At 63.4% G+C, this 20,249-nt stretch overlaps 1 protein-coding gene across 1 annotated transcript in view; it reads right to left on the bottom strand.

Annotated features, from left to right (window-relative positions):
- Positions 1-1,139: 1,139 nt before the first annotated feature.
- The window catches only part of TMC3 (transmembrane channel like 3), a gene marked incomplete at both ends in the record, with an annotated part of 44,531 nt that continues 25,421 nt past the window's right edge, over positions 1,140-20,249 (bottom strand). Inside the window, 10 exons of the mRNA XM_079764223.1 lie at positions 1,140-1,761; positions 4,424-4,658; positions 5,945-5,987; positions 6,882-6,960; positions 7,540-7,662; positions 8,696-8,806; positions 12,991-13,119; positions 16,496-16,563; positions 16,778-16,906; positions 18,144-18,380. Coding sequence (XP_079620349.1) covers positions 1,140-1,761; positions 4,424-4,658; positions 5,945-5,987; positions 6,882-6,960; positions 7,540-7,662; positions 8,696-8,806; positions 12,991-13,119; positions 16,496-16,563; positions 16,778-16,906; positions 18,144-18,380 — 1,776 coding nt within the window. The remainder of the gene's footprint in view (positions 1,762-4,423; positions 4,659-5,944; positions 5,988-6,881; positions 6,961-7,539; positions 7,663-8,695; positions 8,807-12,990; positions 13,120-16,495; positions 16,564-16,777; positions 16,907-18,143; positions 18,381-20,249) is intronic.

The raw sequence follows: 20,249 nt of genomic DNA on the forward strand, positions 1-20,249 counted from the left end.
GAGAGCTGGGCGCACTGGGCCCCGTGCTGAGAGCTGGGCGCACTGAGCTGTTGCGAAAGGCGATCCGTGCTGCAGCCTGGGTGTGTCCTGGCTGTGCCCATGTGCAGGAACCCTGCAGGGCCTGCTGGGCCTGCGCTCTCCCCTCACACACCCCGCACCACAGGCCCCAGAGGCAGGGCCGCCCCCAAAGCTGCCGGGTGTCCCCGGAGCCCGTGCCACAGCCCCCGACACAAGTGTGGAAGCGGGGACCTGGTCCCGGAACTCTGCGGGCACCCACAGGACACCAGAAGGGTGTCCCTGGCATTCTAGATCGCTTCCTCTTTTAGGTACCAGCTACTGGGGTGCGCCACCCCTGTCCCCGAGGCATCCGTCAGGGGTAGGAGGCACGCAAGAGTGACAGTTGCCATGGAAACAGGAGGGTGAACATCTGGCCAATCCTGCAATGGGACCCACGCTGCCCAACCCCCCAAAACAGCAGGGAAGGGGTTCAGCTTCCAGGGAAGACCTGGTGGGAGGGGCCGGGCTGTAACGGGACCCTCCTGAGGCTGTAACTCTGGCTCCACCTGCCGCGGGGGAACCTGTGGCCGCGGAGAGAAGTCAGAAGCAGGAGCAGAGCGGAGGGTGGAGACCTCTGAGGTCCTGGATCCAGCGGAGCCTGAAGCCTGTCCTTCGAGGTTCGAGGACCCAGAAACCTTGCAGGGGCCCGTGCTGAGAGCCCCACTCACCCGGGCCCCTGATCGCACCTCCGGACTGGGTGTCCAGCCTGATTGACAGGCACAGGGCCCAGTCATGAGCCCACGGAGGCGGTGCGATCCACGGCAGCCCCCGCCCCCTGGGCTGATGGGGAGGATGAACTCCGCGGGAATGCAGGATGGAGGTACCCACAGCGTTTGCAGGATCCGGATGAGCACAGACTCCGGGGAGGCGGGCACCTCATGGGGCAAGGGCTGATGTCTTTGAAACGAGGGTCTAACGTGCGGGAGGTGCGGGTACAGGAGACACCCCCCTCCCCAAACACAGCCCATGCGTCTCCTGCGATCAGCCGCTGTCCGGGAGGCGCCCTCAGGAGGGGAGGCCCCCCAGCGCGGGAGGGGGCGCGGGGGGACTCTGATCTCGGGACCCCAGCACCGGGAGCCCCGCTAGACGTGAGAGCAGATCAGGCCGCTCAGATCCGCGCGCTCCCGCCTCGCGGGGGCCTGGCTCCTGCCCCCGGGGCGCGCGCACCTGGGCGGCCGGCCGTGCCTGCGGCTGACCTGCAGGTACTGGTCGGCACCGCTGTCCTGGGGGTCGCTGCTGGACGCCGACAGGGAGTCGGATTCCGCGAGGGGCGGCTGGAACTGGGGGTTCCCTCGGGGCCGCAGCGGGGGGTGGGGGTGCGGGGCGTTCCGGGGGCGTGGCTTCTTCTGCACGTACCTCGGGGCGTCGAGGTGACCCCCAAAACCCTCGTCCCAAGACAGGGCGTGCCCCCAGCCCCAGCTTCTCGACCCGTTGCCAACATAGAAGTGGGGAGCCCTGGGCAGGCCGCCCAGGGAGCGGGGGTGCAGAGGCCTCAGGCTCGGCCCTCCCCTCAGGGGCTCCTCCTCGCTGTCACTCAGCCCCGGGGAGCCTGCAAGTCGGGGGGCCCCTGACGCACAGCGCATGCTCCTGGGGCACACCTCCACCTCCACCACGGCCCCGGAGGCATCGACCATGAAGTGTCCTTCCGGCCAGAGCGTCGGGTGGGTTGTCTTGTGGGCGGCACGCTCAGTGACCAGGTGGTACCTGGGCGCAACGGGCCCCGCGGCCGAGCCCCCCGGGCGCCTGCGCTCACAGCCCCGTGGGAAGAGCGGTTCGGAGTGAACATCCTCAATGCGCTTTGCAGACGTCACCAGGGCGCGGGGCCTGCTCCTGGGCCGGTCGCCTGGGCCCGCCCGCGGACCACGGGGGCGCCTGTAGGACGGGGGTGGTCACGTGTGTGGCCGGCGCCCTCCGTCCCCCGCCACCGGGCCCCGGAGCAGGAACAGCGGCTCCGGAGGTCTCACTGCGTCACAGGGTGTCCACTGGGGACACAGGCCTCTCCTCCGGGGTTCACAGAGCCCTAATGCCACCAGGGCGCCGCATCTCCAGGGAGGCTCCGAGGGCGTTGCTAATAGGTCCCATCGTGGCCCCTTGGTGCAGGAGCACACAGTGGGGCGGCTAGGAGCACACAGTGGGACAGCCAGGAGCACACAGTGGGACGGTCAGGAGCACACAGTGGGACAGCCAGGAGCACACAGTGGGGCAGCCAGGAGCACACAGTGGGACGGTCAGGAGCACACAGTGGGACGGTCAGGAGCACACAGTGGGACGGCACCAGTGGGGCACACAATGGGGCAGCACCAGTGGAGCACACAGTGGGACGGCCAGGAGCACACAGTGGGACAGCCAGGAGCACACAGTGGGGCAGCACCAGTGGAGCACACAGTGGGACGGTCAGGAGCACACAGTGGGACGGCCAGGAGCACACAGTGGGACAGCCAGGAGCACACAGTGGGACAGCACCAGTGGAGCACACAGTGGGACGGTCAGGAGCACACAGTGGGACGGCCAGGAGCACACAGTGGGGCGGCCAGGAGCACACAGTGGGACGGTCAGGAGCACACAGTGGGACGGCCAGGAGCACACAGTGGGACGGTCAGGAGCACACAGTGGGACGGCACCAGTGGGGCACACAATGGGGCAGCACCAGTGGAGCACACAGTGGGACGGTCAGGAGCACACAGTGGGACAGCCAGGAGCACACAGTGGGACGGTCAGGAGCACACAGTGGGACGGCACCAGTGGGGCACACAGTGGGGCAGCACCAGTGGAGCACACAGTGGGGCGGCCAGGAGCACACACTGGGACGGCCAGGAGCACACATTGGGGCGGCCAGGAGCACACATTGGGGCGGCCAGGAGCACACACTGGGACGGCCAGGAGCACACATTGGGGCGGCCAAGAGGAGCACACATTGGGGCGGCCAGGAGCACACAGTGGGACGGCCAGGAGCACACAGTGGGATGGCACCAGTGGAGCACACAGTGGGGCAGCACCAGTGGAGCACACAATGGGGCAGCACCAGTGGAGCACACAATGGGGCAGCACCAGTGGAGCACACAATGGGGCGGCCAGGAGCACACAGTGGGGCGGCCAAGAGGAGCACCCAGTGGGGCGGCCAGGAGCACACATTGGGGCGGCCAGGAGCACACATTGGGGCGGCCAGGAGCACACAGTGGGGCGGCCAGGAGCACACAGTGGGACGGCCAGGAGCACACAGTGGGATGGCACCAGTGGAGCACACAGTGGGGCAGCACCAGTGGAGCACACAATGGGGCAGCACCAGTGGAGCACACAATGGGGCAGCACCAGTGGAGCACACAATGGGGCAGCACCAGTGGAGCACACAATGGGGCGGCCAGGAGCACACAGTGGGGCGGCCAAGAGGAGCACCCAGTGGGGCGGCCAGGAGCACACAGTGGGATGGCACCAGTGGAGCACAAGTGGGACGGCACCAGTGGAGCACACAATGGGGCAGCACCAGTGGAGCACACAGTGGGGCGGCCAGGAGCACACAGTGGGATGGCACCAGTGGAGCACACAGTGGGATGGTCAGGAGCACACAGTGGGGCGGCCAGGAGCACACAGTGGGGCGGCCAGGAGCACACAGTGGGATGGCACCAGTGGAGCACACAGTGGGATAGTCAGGAGCACACAGTGGGGCGGCCAGGAGCACACAGTGGGACGGTCAGGAGCACACAGTGGGACGGCACCGGTGGAGCACACAGTGGGACGGCACCGGTGGAGCACACAGTGGGACGGCACCGGTGGAGCACACAGTGGGGCGGCACCGGTGGAGCACACAGTGGGGCGGCACCGGTGGAGCACACAGTGGGACGGCACCGGTGGAGCACACAGTGGGACGGCACCGGTGGAGCACACAGTGGGACGGCACCGGTGGAGCACACAGTGGGACGGCACCGGTGGAGCACACAGTGGGACGGCACCGGTGGAGCACACAGTGGGACGGCACCGGTGGAGCACACAGTGGGACGGCACCGGTGGAGCACACAGTGGGACGGCACTGGTAGCGCACGGGTTAGAAGCATGCCCTCACCCCCTCAGCCACACAACTAACTGTCCGGCCTCACAGACAGTCACCCAGAGCCTGCGGGACTCAGGGACCCTCCTCCTTGTCAAGGCCCCACAGAGACAGGAGCTCAACCCCTCACACAGCGAGACTCCGGGTCTTTGTTAACCTAGTCATTGTCTTTAAACAAAAATACTCCCCCGCCTCGTGGGGGACAAACCCAGACCCGCCTCCCTCCCCGCCCGCCCCCTCCCCCATGGCAGACACGGCCATGCTGACAGCTCGCCCCGTCACGCAACGCCGTGCCCGTCTCCAGGAGGCAGCGGTCAAGCTCACCTCCTGGCGCTGCGCTCCGGCCAGGACCTGGGGGCGCCGGGGAGGAGGGCGCTGGGGCTGCGGGGCCCTGGCGGGGGGCTCTGGGGCGCGGGCTGGGCGGCCGTGTCCCCCCGGCCTCTCTTGCTGCTGGGCGAGTCAATGCTGACGGCATGGCCGTTGTCCTGGGGCCGCTGGCTGCCGGGGTCCCCGTCGCGGGGCAGCCTCGCGGGGCCCTCCTCCTGGGTCTGGATCCGGGCTGCGGGGAGAGGCCGTGAGCAGTGAGCTGGGGGGCGGGGGGTGTCAGAGGGGGGGGGGGCAGGGGGATGGGACTGCACGTGCCATGACTTCCCACAGCCGGGCCTTGCAGGCACCCAGCCCAGGGCCACCACACGCCCTAATCCAGGGAGAGCTGGCGGGGTGGGAGGAGCCACGCCAGCCCCAAGCTTTGGGGGCGCACCGTCGGGGCCCAGGAGGCATAGCCGGTGATCCCCAGCGTCGGGCTCGGGTTCTGCCTCTGGGCTGGACACCAGAAAGCTTACAGGGCGATGGCGATGTTTGGGGGACAGTCACAGAGCATTCTGGGAAAAAGGCGTGACCTGGAGCTGGGAAGGGGACCCTGGCCGGTGCTACCGGGACCCGAGGAAGCCACGGCTCTGCCGTGAGCGACACTGGACCATCAGGGCGGGGGTTACAGCCTGAGCTGCGTCCCTCCACAGGAACCTCCAGGCGTGGGCGGGCGGCGGGGTCCGGGGCCCCTCACCCAGGCCTCCTCCGGGGGAACGGCCCGCCCACTTGCTCAGAGAGAAGCAGACGGAGCCGCCCCGGCCCTCTGGGTCTCCTCCGCTGTCCTTCTCCGAGGGAGACCGAGCCCTGTGCCAGTTCTGCTTGTCACCCTCTGAGCTGTGGGGGTCCCAGGGACTGCCCCCCTGCAGCTGTGCCTGCCGCGACCCCTTCCGGCTCCCAACGCCTGCTCCTCGTTCTTCCCTGGTTCTGGGGAGTCTCTCCTTCCCTCTGAGCTCAGGTGGGGGTCAGAGGGGGGTGAGGTGTGCCATGGGGTGTGGTTCCTTATTCAGGACCCTGGCTTGGGCTTGGGGCTGTGGTTGGGCCCTGACCTGCAGTTGTGGGCAGAGGGGCCTGAGGAGGCGGGGCCTGGGCCTATGGAGGCGGGGCCTGAGCCTAGAGAGGCGGGGCCTGGGCCCAGGGAGGCGGGGCCTGGGCAGAGGCCTGAGGGGAAGCCTTGTAAGGAACCCCCGGCCATGGAGCGAAGCACAAAAGTGAACAAGACAACGACGTTCCATGGCTTCCTCTCCGGCTCCACACTTTCCTCCTGCCTTCACACCTGCGCTGGGGTTACGCCCAGGCCCGGTGTACCGTGAACACTGTAGACTTAAACCCACACGGATGTCCCTAGAATCCATTCCTTGGTGCCTGGTGAGCGGGGAAAGCAGAGTGCAGCGGGAGTGTTTGCCGGCTGGGCGCCTGAAACGGCTGTCTTTTCAACGCCGCCCACGAGGACACCCGCTCACTGTTCTTCGCACTCACCTTCTACCATCTGGGCAACCTTCTTCTTATCTTCAGATCTCGCCTGGAACACAGACGATAACCATGTTTTTTGGATGTCGCAGGAAGCAGGGGCAGGTGCTGATCTTGGGGAAAAAGACATGAGCCACCTCGCTGGTACCTTTGGCCGTGACCCTGCTGACCCTGGCGCTAACGCTTACGCCTCACAGGTGGCATTCCAGCGCCCGGATGGACCGTGAGGTCCCGCCAATGACGGGGCCGGGACACAGACAAGATGTGCCTGGCAACACGGGGGACGCCTGCTGCTGCTCCAAATGCTTTTCTTTTTAAACGGCTTAGGGGACGGGACGTGCTAGTATTTCTGCACCGGAACCGATATTCATGGGAGGTGTTTTTAAAAAAATCTTACAGAGGTGGAGGTCCCTGGCGTGGGGTGCTGGGACGGGGTGAAGCTGTGCTGGCCCTGGGGGAGCCGCTGGCTGTGGGAGGAGTGGAGAGCGTGAAAGGATTTTTTTTTTGGCGGGGGGGGTGGGAAGCCCTGGGCTCCCTCTGTCTGTTCTGACAGCTAAGGTTTAAGAGCCACTAGAATCTAAGAGATAAGGAAAAGGTGGTTTTGGGGCCCAAATAGTGCCTCTGGGCTCAGATGCCCACGATGACACGGATCCCACAGCCCCCGGAAGAGCCCACGCCTGCAGGGCTGGGCATGGCCACCAGATGGCGCTCAAGTGCTCGGGGCATCCAAGTGCTGGGGCAGCCTCATTTCATTCCTGGCCAAATGGGGGCCCCCCTGCCCCGGGGGACTCTCAGCAATGACCCTGGGCGATCCCGGGAGGCGGAGAGGTGGCCTTGCACCCCCCGCGGGAGCCGGGAGTCCCAGGGATTTGAGAATGAGAGGCCTCATGGGCGCCCCTGCTGGCGGGACCTGCCCCTTCGTCACGGCGGGAGGGGCGGTACTTGCGTTCTGGATCTGCATGCGGAGCTGGCGGTTGCTGAGCCTCAGGGACCGGGCGATGCTCTGCAGGTAGTAGATGAGCATGCTGGGGAGGAAAGACGGCTCAGGGCTCGGGGATCAGGGCTCGGGGATCAGGGCTCAGGACTCAGGGCTCGGGGCTCGGGGCTTGGGGCTCAGGGCTCCAGGATCAGGGCTCAGGGCTCAGGGCTGGGAGCTCAGAACTTGGGTGCGCCACCCGCCCCGCCTCGCTGGGGTCCCAGCCAGGGGTCACCGCCCCTCCCCCAGGGCTCAGCAGTCGCCATGGGCACCGAGGCCCCAGGAGCCCCGGGCTGGGCTGCTTCCCTCTCTGGCCTTGCTCTTCCCAGCAGCCTCTGCTGCACGGCTAGAGCGCAGACGGGAGTGGATCTAGTGGACCGGCTGGGGGGGCTCAGCGCACGTGAGGGCCCTCCTGCGGCAGCTGACCTCGGGGGACAGGAGGCGCCCATGGCCTGCGCCCCATCGGTGGGCCCACAGGACGCCAGAGGCCGCGGGGACCCCCTCCCGCTGCCCTCCCTCCGCCCAGGCCCCTGCTCAGGCCCTCGGCCCGGCGGTGACTTGCACAGACGCCCGATTTGTATGGCATTGTGGGGGGCGGGACCCCGTCTGCGGGGTGGGGGGCACTCACAAGAGCAGCAGCACGGCGGGCAGGATCACCACGGGGCTGCTCACGTAGCCCACCACCACGCCGCACCAGGCGGGCAGGTCGGCCACCGTCTCCGCCACCACGTCGTAGATCTTCTCCTGCCCGCTGCGGGGGGGGGGGGGGGGGGGAATAGAGAGAGGGGGGCCTGGTTGGCTGGAGGGCGGTCCTCAGGGTCAGTGAGGAAGCCGGGGTGCACCCCTGGCTAGGAGGACACCAGCCTCTTCTGGGGGGGCAGGGGGGTCCCCAGGAAGAGTCCCAGTCACTGCACAGCGGGAGGTGGGTCCGTAATCACAGTGTGTGTCAGTGTGTGTATGAGTGTGTGCGAGTGTGCAAGTGAGTGTGTGTGCATGTGTGTGTGTGCGAGTGTGTGCGAGTGTGAGCGACAGTGTGAGTGTGCGTGTGTGTGAGAACAAGTGTGTGTGCGAGTGTGCAAGTGTGTATGAGTGCGTGTGTATGAGTGTGAGTGTGCATGTGAGTGTGAGTGTATGAATGTGAGTGTGAGTGTGTGTGAATAGTGTATACACACCCAGACCCTAAATGTTCCATAGATGTATCCAAACGGACTTACAGCCCTGGCCTGTTTGGCTCAGTGGTTAGAGCAGCGGCCCACGGACTGAAGGCTCCCGGGCTCTATTCTGGTCAAGGGCACGGACCTCGGTTGCAGACTCAATCCCTGCCCTGGTTGGGGCGGGTGCAGGAGGCAGCCCATCGATGTGTCTCTCACACATCGATGTCTTTCTTTCTCTGTCTCTCCCCCTCCTTCCACTGTCTCTGAAAATCCATGGGAACATATCCTCAGGTGAGGATTAACAACAACGAAACAAAAGCTCACACGCAGGGCGGTGACCCGGAACTCCCCTGACCGGATGCGGTGGAAGCCGGGGTGGCGAGGACCGTCTTAGGGACCCTGAGTGGGGGCGGGGGGGGGAAGCCTGGCCAGCGGGGATCCCCTGCAGCGCCGAGCAAGGCTGCTGCCCTCTGGGGTGCTGGCCGGGCCTCGTCCCCTTCAGGGAGCGAGGAGCAGAGACGCTGCGGGGAGGCGGCCGGAGGAGGACAGGGCCCGCCTCGCCGCGCCCACGGCCGACCGGCCGGACCCGGAGGAGGACATGGGACAGGCGCCTGGGGGCGAGCCACTCACCTGAAGGGCCCGCAGTGCAGGGACGGCCTGTAGCGCGCAATGGCGAACACGGTGGGCAGCATGCACAGGAACAGCATGAACAGCAGCATGGCCAGGTAGAAGTTGTTGGACCTGCAGGCCCGCCACGGGGTCACTCTGCGGCCATGGAACCACAGCCACACGCCCCGGGACGGACACAGAACCACAGCCACACGTCCAGGGACAGACACAGAACCACAGCCACACGTCCAGGGACAGACACAGAACCACAGCCACACGCCCAGGGACGGACACAGAACCACAGCCACACGTCCAGGGACAGACACAGAACCACAGCCACACGCCCAGGGACGGACACAGAACCACAGCCACACGCCCCGGGACGGACACAGAACCACAGCCACACGCCCAGGGACGGACACAGAACCACAGCCACACGCCCAGGGACGGACACAGAACCACAGCCACACGCCCAGGGACGGACACAGAACCACAGCCACACGCCCCGGGACGGACACAGAAACACAGCCACACGCCCAGGGACGGACACAGAACCACAGCCACAGGCCCAGGGACCACACGCCCCGGGACGGACAAAGAACCACAGCCACACGCCCAGGGACGGACACAGAACCACAGCCACACGCCCAGGGACGGACACAGAACCACAGCCACACGTCCAGGGACAGACACAGAACCACAGCCACACGCCCAGGGACGGACACAGAACCACAGCCACATGCCCAGGGACCACATGCCCCGGGACGGACACAGAACCACAGACACACGCCCAGGGACGACACGCCCAGGGACGGACACAGAACCACAGCCACACGTCCAGGGACAGACACAGATCCACAGCCACATGCCCAGGGACGGACACAGAACCACAGCCACATGCCCCGGGACGGACACAGAACCACAGCCACACGCCCCGGGATGGACACAGAACCACAGCCACACGCCCAGGGACGGACACAGAACCACAGCCACAGGCCCAGGGACCACACGCCCAGGGACGGACACAGAACCACAGCCACACGCCCCGGGACGGACACAGAACCACAGCCACACGCCCAGGGACGGACACAGAACCACAGCCACAGGCCCAGGGACCACACGCCCCGGGACGGACAAAGAACCACAGCCACACGCCCAGGGACGGACACAGAACCACAGCCACACGCCCAGGGACGGACACAGAACCACAGCCACATGCCCCGGGACGGACACAGAACCACAGACACACGCCCAGGGACGGACACAGAACCACAGCCACACGCCCAGGGACGGACACAGAACCACAGCCACAGGCCCAGGGACCACACGCCCCGGGATGGACAAAGAACCACAGCCACACGCCCAGGGACGGACACAGAACCACAGCCACACGCCCAGGGACGGACACAGAACCACAGCCACACGTCCAGGGACAGACACAGAACCACAGCCACACGCCCAGGGACGGACACAGAACCACAGACACACGCCCAGGGACGACACGCCCAGGGACGGACACAGAACCACAGCCACACGCCCCGGGACGGACACAGAACCACAGCCACAGGCCCAGGGACCACACGCCCAGGGACGGACACAGAACCACAGCCACACGCCCCGGGACGGACACAGAACCACAGCCACACGCCCAGGGACGGACACAGAACCACAGCCACAGGCCCAGGGACCACACGCCCCGGGACGGACAAAGAACCACAGCCACACGCCCAGGGACGGACACAGAACCACAGCCACACGCCCAGGGACGGACACAGAACCACAGCCACACGCCCAGGGACCACACGCCCCGGGACGGACACAGAACCACAGCCACACGCCCAGGGACGGACACAGAACCACAGCCACACGCCCAGGGACCACACGCCCCGGGACGGACAAAGAACCACAGCCACACGCCCAGGGACGGACACAGAACCACAGCCACACGCCCAGGGACGGACACAGAACCACAGCCACACGCCCAGGGACCACACGCCCCGGGACGGACACAGAACCACCGCCACACGCCCAGGGACGGACACAGAACCACAGCCACACGCCCAGAGACTGACACAGAACCACAGCCACACACCCAGGTACGGACACAGAACCACAGCCACACGCCCAGGGACCGACATAGAACCACAGCCACACACCCCGGGACGGACACAGAACCACAGCCACACGCCCCGGGACCACACGCCCCGGGACGGACACAGAACCACCGCCACACGCCCAGGGACAGACACAGAACCACAGCCACACACCCAGAGACCGACACAGAACCACAGCCACACACCCAGGGACGGACACAGAACCACAGCCACACGCCCAAGGACCGACATAGAACCACAGCCACACGCCCAGGGACGGACACAGAACCAAAGCCACACGCCCCGGGACGGACACAGAACCACAGCCACACGCCCAGGGACCGACATAGAACCACAGCCACACGCCCAGGGACGAACACAGATCCACAGCCACACGCCCAGGGACAGACACAGATCCACAGCCACACGCCCAGGGACAGACACAGATCCACAGCCACACGCCCAGGGACGGACACAGAACCACAGCCACACGCCCCGGGACCACACGCCCCGGGACGGACACAGAACCACAGCCACACACCCAGAGACCGACACAGAACCACAGCCACACACCCAGGGACGGACACAGAACCACAGCCACACGCCCAGGGACCGACATAGAACCACAGCCACACGCCCAGGGACGGACACAGAACCAAAGCCACACGCCCCGGGACGGACACAGAACCACAGCCACATGCCCAGGGACGGACACAGAACCACAGCCACACGCCCAGGGACCAACATAGAACCACAGCCACACGCCCAGGGACGGACACAGAACCAAAGCCACACGCCCCGGGACGGACACAGAACCACAGCCACACGCCCAGGGACCGACATAGAACCACAGCCACACGCCCAGGGACGAACACAGATCCACAGCCACACGCCCAGGGACAGACACAGATCCACAGCCACACGCCCAGGGACAGACACAGATCCACAGCCACACGCCCAGGGACGGACACAGAACCACAGCCACACGCCCAGGGACCGACATAGAACCACAGCCACAAGCCCAGGGACGGACACAGATCCACAGCCACATGCCCAGGGACGGACACAGAACCACAGCCACACGCCCAGGGACCAACATAGAACCACAGCCACACGCCCAGGGACGAACACAGATCCACAGCCACACGCCCAGGGACGGACACAGAACCACAGCCACACGCCCAGGGACGGACAGAGAACCACAGCCACACGCCCAGGGACGGACAAAGAACCACAGCCACACGCCCAGGGACGGACACAGAACCACAGCCACACGCCCAGGGACGGACACAGAACCACAGCCACACGCCCAGGGACGGACACAGAACCACAGCCACACGCCCAAGGACGGACACAGAACCACAGCCACACGCCCAGGGACGGACACAGAAACACAGCCACATGTCCAGGGACCGACATAGAACCACAGCCACACGCCCAGGTACGGACACAAAACCCACGGTCCGACTCTGCCAACAAAACACCATCTGCCCCCACTGCCCAGGGAGGGGTATCAGGGGTCACAGTATCTTAGAAAACTAGGGACTTACTTCCTGGGTCACCCGGCCCAGCCTACCCCCCTCAAACCAAGACAGGCCAGCCCACGGCCCTCAGCTACTGAGCATAATCCAGGGACCATGTCAGACCCCGTCCCACCCTCAGTGCTGTGACATCCTGGCGTTCTGTTTGTGAACATTATCCAAACAGGGTATTTATGAAAGCCACTCCCCACTGGTGATTAAACTCCAGTAAAAGTTCTTCAGCCCTGGCTGGTGTGGCTCAGTGGGTAGAGTGTCAGCCTTCGGACCACAGGGTCCCCGGTTCGATTCCGGTCCAGGGCACGTACCTCGGTTGCAGGCTCCTCCCAGCCCGGGCCCTGGTCGGGGCACGTGCAGGAGGCAACCCATTGATGTGTCTCTCTCACATCGATGTTTCTCTCTGTCTCCCCCTCTCTCTTCCATCTCTCTCTAAAAATCAATGGGAAAATATCCTCGGGGGAGGGTTTTTTAAAAAAAGTTTATAAAAATGTGTCGGGAGCTCTCGGGGAGCGATGGTTAATTTCAGGCTGGGTCCTGGAAGGCTTGGGAGGGAATGAACCAGGACAGGCCGGTGTGGGGGGGTGGGGGTGGGGATGGGGGGTTTCCTGGCTGCAGGAGACAGGGGTGGGGTGAGTGGATGGCCGGGGACGGGCTCTGTGCGCCCCAGAGGCCGGGTCCCACCCACCTGGACGCCCGGAAGACCTGCTGGTGGGGCACGTTGCAGGTGAGCACAGCCCAGCTCCGCAGGTACATGAGCCCGATCAGCTTGAGGACGTTGAAGGCGGGGAGACACGGCGAGAAGAAGGAGCCCATCCTGGAACCGGGGAGGGGCCGTGAGCACGCGGCCTCGTCTGCCGTGGTCCCGAGCCCCTGGTGGGGGGGGGGGCCAACGCCGCGCTCGAGGAACTGGGGGGAACCCCTGAGATCTGAGACCCCAGGCCCCACCCCCACCTCCTGGAGGTGAGCAGTGACCCTGTGTCCCAGGCCCTCTGCGCCCCTCTCCTCACACGTGGCCAGGGGGCGGCCCTCACCCAGACCCGGGGAACCTAACAGGCAAGTGCAGTTTGGGGGGCCAGCTCTCCATGTCTGTCCAGGGCAGTGGTTTTCTTTCTTTCTTTCTTTCTTTTCTTTCTTTCTTTCTTTCTTTCTTTCTTTCTTTCTTTCTTTCTTTCTTTCTTTCTTTCTTTCTTTCTTTCTTTTTTAACCTTTTTAATTGATTTTAGGGAGGATGGGAGAGGGAGCGAGAGAGAAACATCCATGATGAGAGAGAATCATGGATCGGCTGCCTCCTGCACGCCCCACACTGGGGATGGAGCCCACAACCCGGGCATATGCCCTTGACCGGAATCGAACCCAGGATCTTGCAGTCCACAGGTCGATGCTCTATTCACTGAGCCACACCAGCTAGGGCGACAGCAGGGGTTTTCAACCGAGAGTTTCACAGATGCCACACCTGGCTGTTTAGCCGGGGCTCTGACCCCCTTTCCCACAAGCATGTCAAACTCGGACCAGCGGGCCGTGTGCCTCGTTGAAATAAATGCCGCGGGTCTGACATGCTTGCCTTAGCGTCTCAAAAGAAAAAAGATGGCCCGGCTGGCGTGGCTCCGTGGTTGAGCATCGACCTATGAACCAGGAGGTCACAGGTTCGATTCCCAGTCAGGGCACATGCCCAGGTTGCGGGCTCGATCCCAAGTATGGGGCGTGCAGGAGGCAGCCGATCCATGATTCTCTCTCATCATTGATGTTTCTCTCTCTCCCTCTCCCTTCCTCTCTGATATCAATAAAGGTGTATAGAAAGAAAGAAAGAGAGGAAGGAAGGAAGGAAGGAAGGAAGGAAGGAAGGAAGGAAGGAAGGAAGGAAGGAAGGAAGGAAGGAAGGAGAGAGAGAGGGAGGGAAGGAGGGAGGGAGGGAGGAAGGAAGGAAGGAAGAGACAAGCACCAACACAACAATGGCCGTCCTGTCCGGTGTGACCGAATACTAACTAGACCTATGTTTCGGTCAGGTCAGCAAAAACCTCTCTGGTGCCGCGGAACTCAGGCCTTAGCTATGCCCGTGAGATGGGGAAGGTGGAGAGTGCTGGGCTGTGGGCAGCTGATGAGTGGACTTCCACGTTCAGGTTTCATCAGCGCGTGGCGCGGCCGCTGTTGCCGGACCTCGCACAGTTCTGCTCGTTTAATCTCCGCAGTCGTGGGAGAAGGGGTAGCCATGCGGGTTCTAGCCACGGGGGGGGGGGGGTGTCTGGGGAGATTGAGGGATTCACCCACACATGCGGCCGATGAAGGAGGGGCGACCCTGAATCCCCAGATGGAGACGCTTTTGAGAGGGACAGGGTCTGGGTCGGTCGGCAAGAACTGGGCCACCCCAGGGACCTATCATGGTCACGGCCCACCCAGACGAAGTACATGACCATCTGCCCAGACGAGAGAGATGTGAGCAAAGGCCGGAAGCAGCTGAGCCCGGCCGGCGTGGCTCAGTAGCTGAGCGTCAACCTATGAACCAGGAGGTCACGGTTTGATTCCCGGTCAAGAGCACATGCCCGGATTGTGGGCTCGATACCCAGTGGGGGGCGTGCAGGAGGCAAACGATCCATGATTCTCTCTCATCATGGATGTTTCTCTCTCTCTCTCCCTCTCTGAAATCAACAAAAAAATCCTATATAATAAAAGCCTAATGTGCAAATCGACAAAATGGGGGAACTACCAGGGGAATGATGGGTTGCTATGACGCACACTGACCACCAGGGGGCAGACGCTCAATGCAGGAGCTGCCCCCCGGCCTGCAGGCCCCAGGCCAGCCAAGGCGGGTGCCAGCGGGGGGGCCCCCCCCATCGCCCCACTGGTCACCCCACAGATTGGCCCTGATCGCCAGCCAGGCCTAGGAACCCTACCCGTGCATGAATTTCGTGCATCGGGCCTCTAGTATATATATACTAGTGACCTGATGCACGGATTCATGCACATTGAAAGGAAATTAATTAGAAGGTGGCCAGAGGGGCGGGACTGGGTGACACTGGCTGGACATGCTCTGGAGCCAATCTCCCATGGTCCCTCCCTGGCTGGCCACACCTGGGGTGGTGCCGTGGCTTGAAGGGCATCTGTGGAGTGAGTGGGGTCCCTCTGGCAGGTAGGGTCTCTTGGCCTGGCCTGCAGGGATTGGGCCCAAACCAGCTCTCCAACATCCCCTGAGGGGTCCCAAAGTGCAAGAGGGCACACTGCAAAGTTGTTGTAGTACAGGGTGTGGAATGCAAACGTAAGTGTGTAGTAAACCAGATTTGGGGCTGACAGTGTCCCAGCAACAACATAACCCACGGCCTAAAGGTGGAATTGCATGGCCCCACAAGGAATTGGACTACCTCCTTTCTGGTTTTGGGGTATGTCACCCAAGAACCACCCCTGCCAAGCCACTGCAGCTCGGTAGCTCCTGTGTTGAGTGTCTGTCCCCTGGTGGTCAGTGTGCATCATAGTGACTGGTCAGAAGGTTGGACACCTAGCATATTAGCCTTTCATATATATATATATATATATATATATATATATGTATATATGTGTATGTATATATATATATATATATATATATATATATATATATATATATATATATAGACTTGAGGCCTGGTGCACAAATTCATGCATGGGTGAGGGCTGGGTGGCCCACCCCAATTGGGGCCAATCCGGCCAGGCTTGCCAGAGGGAGGGGATGCAGGAGGTTGGCCGGCCGGCCCCGCCCCTGATTGGTACCCCCCTGATTGGGGATGAGGGTGGCCAGGGGGAGGGGCCATGGGTTGATTGGCCTGCCAGCCCCGCCCCCTGGTTGAACTCCCGGTCAGTCGAACTCCCACCCAAGGGGACAATTTGCATATTAGCCTTTTATTATAGAGGATATATAAAAGCCTAGTGACCAAATGGCAGAATGACCAGAATGACCAGTCAACCAGTTGCTATGACGTGCACTGACCACCAGGGGGCAGACGCTCAATGCAGGAGCTGCCCCCACTCCCCGGTGGTCAGTGGGCTCCCACAGCGGGAGCAGCCACTCAGGGCGGGTCCGCAGCCACTCCGCTGACTGGGATGAGTGGCACTCCCACAGCGGGCCAATCCCCGCAGGCCACGCCCCCCACCAGTGCAAGAATCCGTGCACCAGGCCTCTAGTACATATATCTTAAAAAGCAGCAGCTGAGAGCCGCACCCACCAGATCATCCCTTGGTTGTAGATCAAATGCAACACGTTCTCTGCGATTTTGAACTCCCCGTATTCAGGCTGCAGAGAAAATGGGCTTCTGTGATCTACGTCCCCCACTGGCAGGAAGCGGCTCCCGCAGAGAGAGGACTCTTCTCTCAGGGAGGCTCGGCCCTGCACCCCCTCCCCCTCCCCTGCCTCAGGCCTTCCCTCTGGGCCACACTGGCTCCAGGCCCCATGCCAGGGAGGACCGGTCCAGCCACCCCATATCCCCGGGGAGGCCGCCTCTCCTCACAAACTTGCGCTCCAGGTCCCAGCACCAGTAGTCGCTCAGGTACCGGACAAAGAGGCCGCGGAAGAAGTCGATGAGCAGGACGCTGGCCACGGTGAAGAGCATGTCGATGATGGACAGCTTGAGCATCTCCTGGAAGAGTGGGGGGGGGGGGCTCCATGAGCACAGTGTCCCAGGGCCACCATGCGGCCCTGCCCGCCCCACCCCTCCCTTCCCATGGCTGAGACCGGGCCCCTCTGATTCACGCTGGCTCACGTGGGGCTCAGTATGTTCATGTGGACTTGGACTTCCAAGGCCAGCAGGACAGGGACACGCAGCGGTCTGAGCCGCAGGAGACCCACCGCTCGGGGCCCTGACTCGCTCTCAGGGGCCGAGACTCTCTGCAGGCAGTTAATGTGGGGGACAGGGGTGGGGCACAGGGGCACAGGGGCAGAGCATAGAAGGCGGGGCACAGGGGTGGGGCACAGGGGTGGGCGGGGCACAGGAGGCAGGGCACAGGGGGCGGGGCACAGGGGTGGGCGGGGCATAGGAGGCAGGGCACAGGGTGTGGGGCACAGGGGCGGGGCACAGGAGGCAGGGCACAGGAGGCAGGGCACAGGGGCAGAGCATAGAAGGCAGTGCACAGGGGGCGGGTCACAGGGTGCAGGGCACAGGAGGAAGGGCACAGGGGTGGGCGGGGCCAGGAGGCAGGGCACAGGGGTGGGCGGGGCACAGGGGTGGGCGGGGCACAGGAGGCAGGGCACAGGGTGTGGGGCACAGGGGCAGGGCACAGGGGTGGGTGGGGCACAGGAGTGGGCGGGGCACAGGAGGCAGGGCACAGGGGTGGGTGGGGCACAGGGGGCGGGACACAGGGGTGGGCGGGGCACTGGGGCGGAGCAGGTGCCTGGCGGGGCCTGCACGCTTCTTGCCTCAGTTTCCTCATCTGCACCTACAGGAGGGTGACAATAGGATCTGACGAGGACAAGCCCTTGGAACAGGGCCCAGCGCACAGGCCACCCTGCACAGGTCTGATTTTCTTAAAAATATTATTTGATTGATTTCAGAGAGGAAGGGAGAGGGAGAGGGAGAGAGACACATCCATGATGAGAGAGAATCATGGATCGACTGGCTGCCTCCTGCACACCCCCCACTTGAGGGATGGAGCCCGCAACCTAGGCACGTGCCCTGACTGGGAGTTAAACCCGGGACCCTCCAGTCCACAGGCTGAGCTCTATCCACTGAGCCACCCTGGCCAGGGCTCCCTGACAGACTGTGAGGCAGGAAAGCCCTAAGCCGTCACTGAGCCTCACTTTTCTTTCCTGTAAAATGGGGGGATGACACCAGAGCTGCTGGCGAGTGCAGAAGGGCCTGGGGCCGCAGAGGGTCGCACCTGCCCCACGTAGGTCTCCCAGCACTGGTCCTGCAGGCTCCGGGTGCTGGCGGTCTGGTTGGCCGCTGAGAGCGCAGAGGCGTACGCGGGGGCGCCGGCCAGCCCCAGGGCCCACGAGCTGTTCCTCCCGAGCCCCGGCCCCAGCGTGGGCCACTTCTCCCCCTCGGGGGCCGTCCTGGGGGTGGAAGGGACGGGGGCCCCCAGCCAGTGACTCCCGTTACCACCGGTGGCAGCTTCCTGCGGAGACGGGGACCGGGAGGGGAGGGAAGGAAAGGGGTTGTCCATGTGTCTGTCTGTAAGAACCCCTCGTCACTGCACGGCTCAGGGATCAGCTCTTCTGTCCCTCTGTCCTTCTGTCCTTCTCTCTCTGTCCCTTTGTGCCGGTCCCCTGTCCCTCTGTCTCTCTCTGTCCCTCTGTCCCTTTGTGCCGGTCTCTGTCCCTGTCCCTCTGTCCCCATCTCTCTGTCTCTCTGTCCCCCCGTCCCTCTGTCTCTCTGTCCCTCTGTCCCCCTGTCTGTCCCCGTCTCTCTCTCTCTGTCCCCATCCCTCTGTCCTCCTACCTCTCTGTCCCCATCCTTCTGTCCCCATCTCTGTCCCCGTCTCTCTGTCCCGTCTCTGTCCCCGTCCCTGTCCCTCTGTCCCTCTGTTCCCCTGTCTCTCTGTCCCGTCTCTCTGTCCCCATCCCTCTGTCCTGTCTCTCTGTCCCCATCCCTCTGTCCTCCTGTCTCTCTGTCCCGTCTCTCTGTCCCCGTCTCTCTGTCTCTCTGTCCCCCTGTCCCTCTGTCTCGCTCTAGCCTGGGAGAAAGCCACCTGCCTGGAGCGGCCCCATCGGGGAACAGAGCTGTGGAGGGTGTACTGAGGTTCTCAGCAGCTGCCCGGGCTGCGCTGGGCTAACACGCGTGGGGTCCCCTCGTCCTCACGGCCGCCCGTCACAGACGGACGGAGCTCCACCCGCTGAGGCCCCAGGTCCGAGTCCCCGTGCTCAGGCCGGGACGGTCTGTGCACCCCACGGCCGGGACACAGAGCCGCTGTCCTGGCGCCTCTCCTGCCGGAAGCCTCGGATTCGACGTCTGTCCAGTGCAGCCGGACAGGCGTCCTGAGGATCCTCCCACGCTGCCCTCCCCGCCATGTGGGCATCCTCACGGGAGGCTGGGTGACAGCGGCTCCCGGTGACCTGTTCCCACTGGAACATTACTTTCCTCCCAGCTCCCTAAGGCTCTCCCGGCTGCCCTTCCCTGGCTGCTCAACCCCCACTGCCCATCCCCCACTGCCCATCCCCCGCCGCCCACCCCCCACCGCCCATCCCCCAGTGAGCTCTGGCCCAGGCTGTCCTGCAGCCACACCGCGGGCCTTGGTGTCTTTCCCGTAAAGGGGGCTAGTTTTCCCGCTGACCTGAGCCCGCAGTGGCTGAGGGCTGATGTGACGCAGGGAGTGTGAACATGGGAGTGGTGCTGGCCCTGACGGCCCGGGGGGGGGGGGGGGGGGGGTCTGTGTCTGTTTATGTATCAGTCTGTGTGTCTGTCTGTCCCTGCAGATCTGTCTGTATGTCTGTGTGCCTGCATCGATCTGTGTGTCTGTGTCTTTTTAAAAAAATATATTTTATTGATTTTTTACCGAGAGGAAGGGAGAGGGCGAGAGAGTTAGAAACATCGATGAGAGAGAAACATCCATCAGCTGCCTCCTGCACGCCCCCTACTGAGGATGTGCCCGCAACCAAGGTACATGCCCTTGACCGGACTGGAACCTGGGACCTTTCAGTCCGCAGGCTGACGCTCTATCCACTGAGCCAAACCGGCCAGGGCTGGGTGTCTGTCTTTGTATATGTATGTCTGTATGTATGTGTCTGTGTATGTCTGTCTCTGTGTGTCTGTCTCTGTGTGTGTGTGTGTGTGTGTGTGTGTGTGTATGTATTATCTATCTGTATATCTGTGTGTCTGTCTGTATCTAACTGTGTATCTGTGTATCTATATGTCTGTGTGTATGTATATATGCGTCTGTATGTCTATGTGTGTATCTATGTGTATATCTATGTGTATATTTGTCTGTCTGTATCTAACTGTGTGTCTGTGTGTCTGTATATCTGTGTGTGTGTCTGTGTGTATATCT

Source organism: Cnephaeus nilssonii (assembly GCF_951640355.1).
Source record: "Cnephaeus nilssonii genome assembly, chromosome: 24".
Classification (NCBI taxonomy): Eukaryota; Metazoa; Chordata; class Mammalia; order Chiroptera; family Vespertilionidae; genus Cnephaeus; species Cnephaeus nilssonii.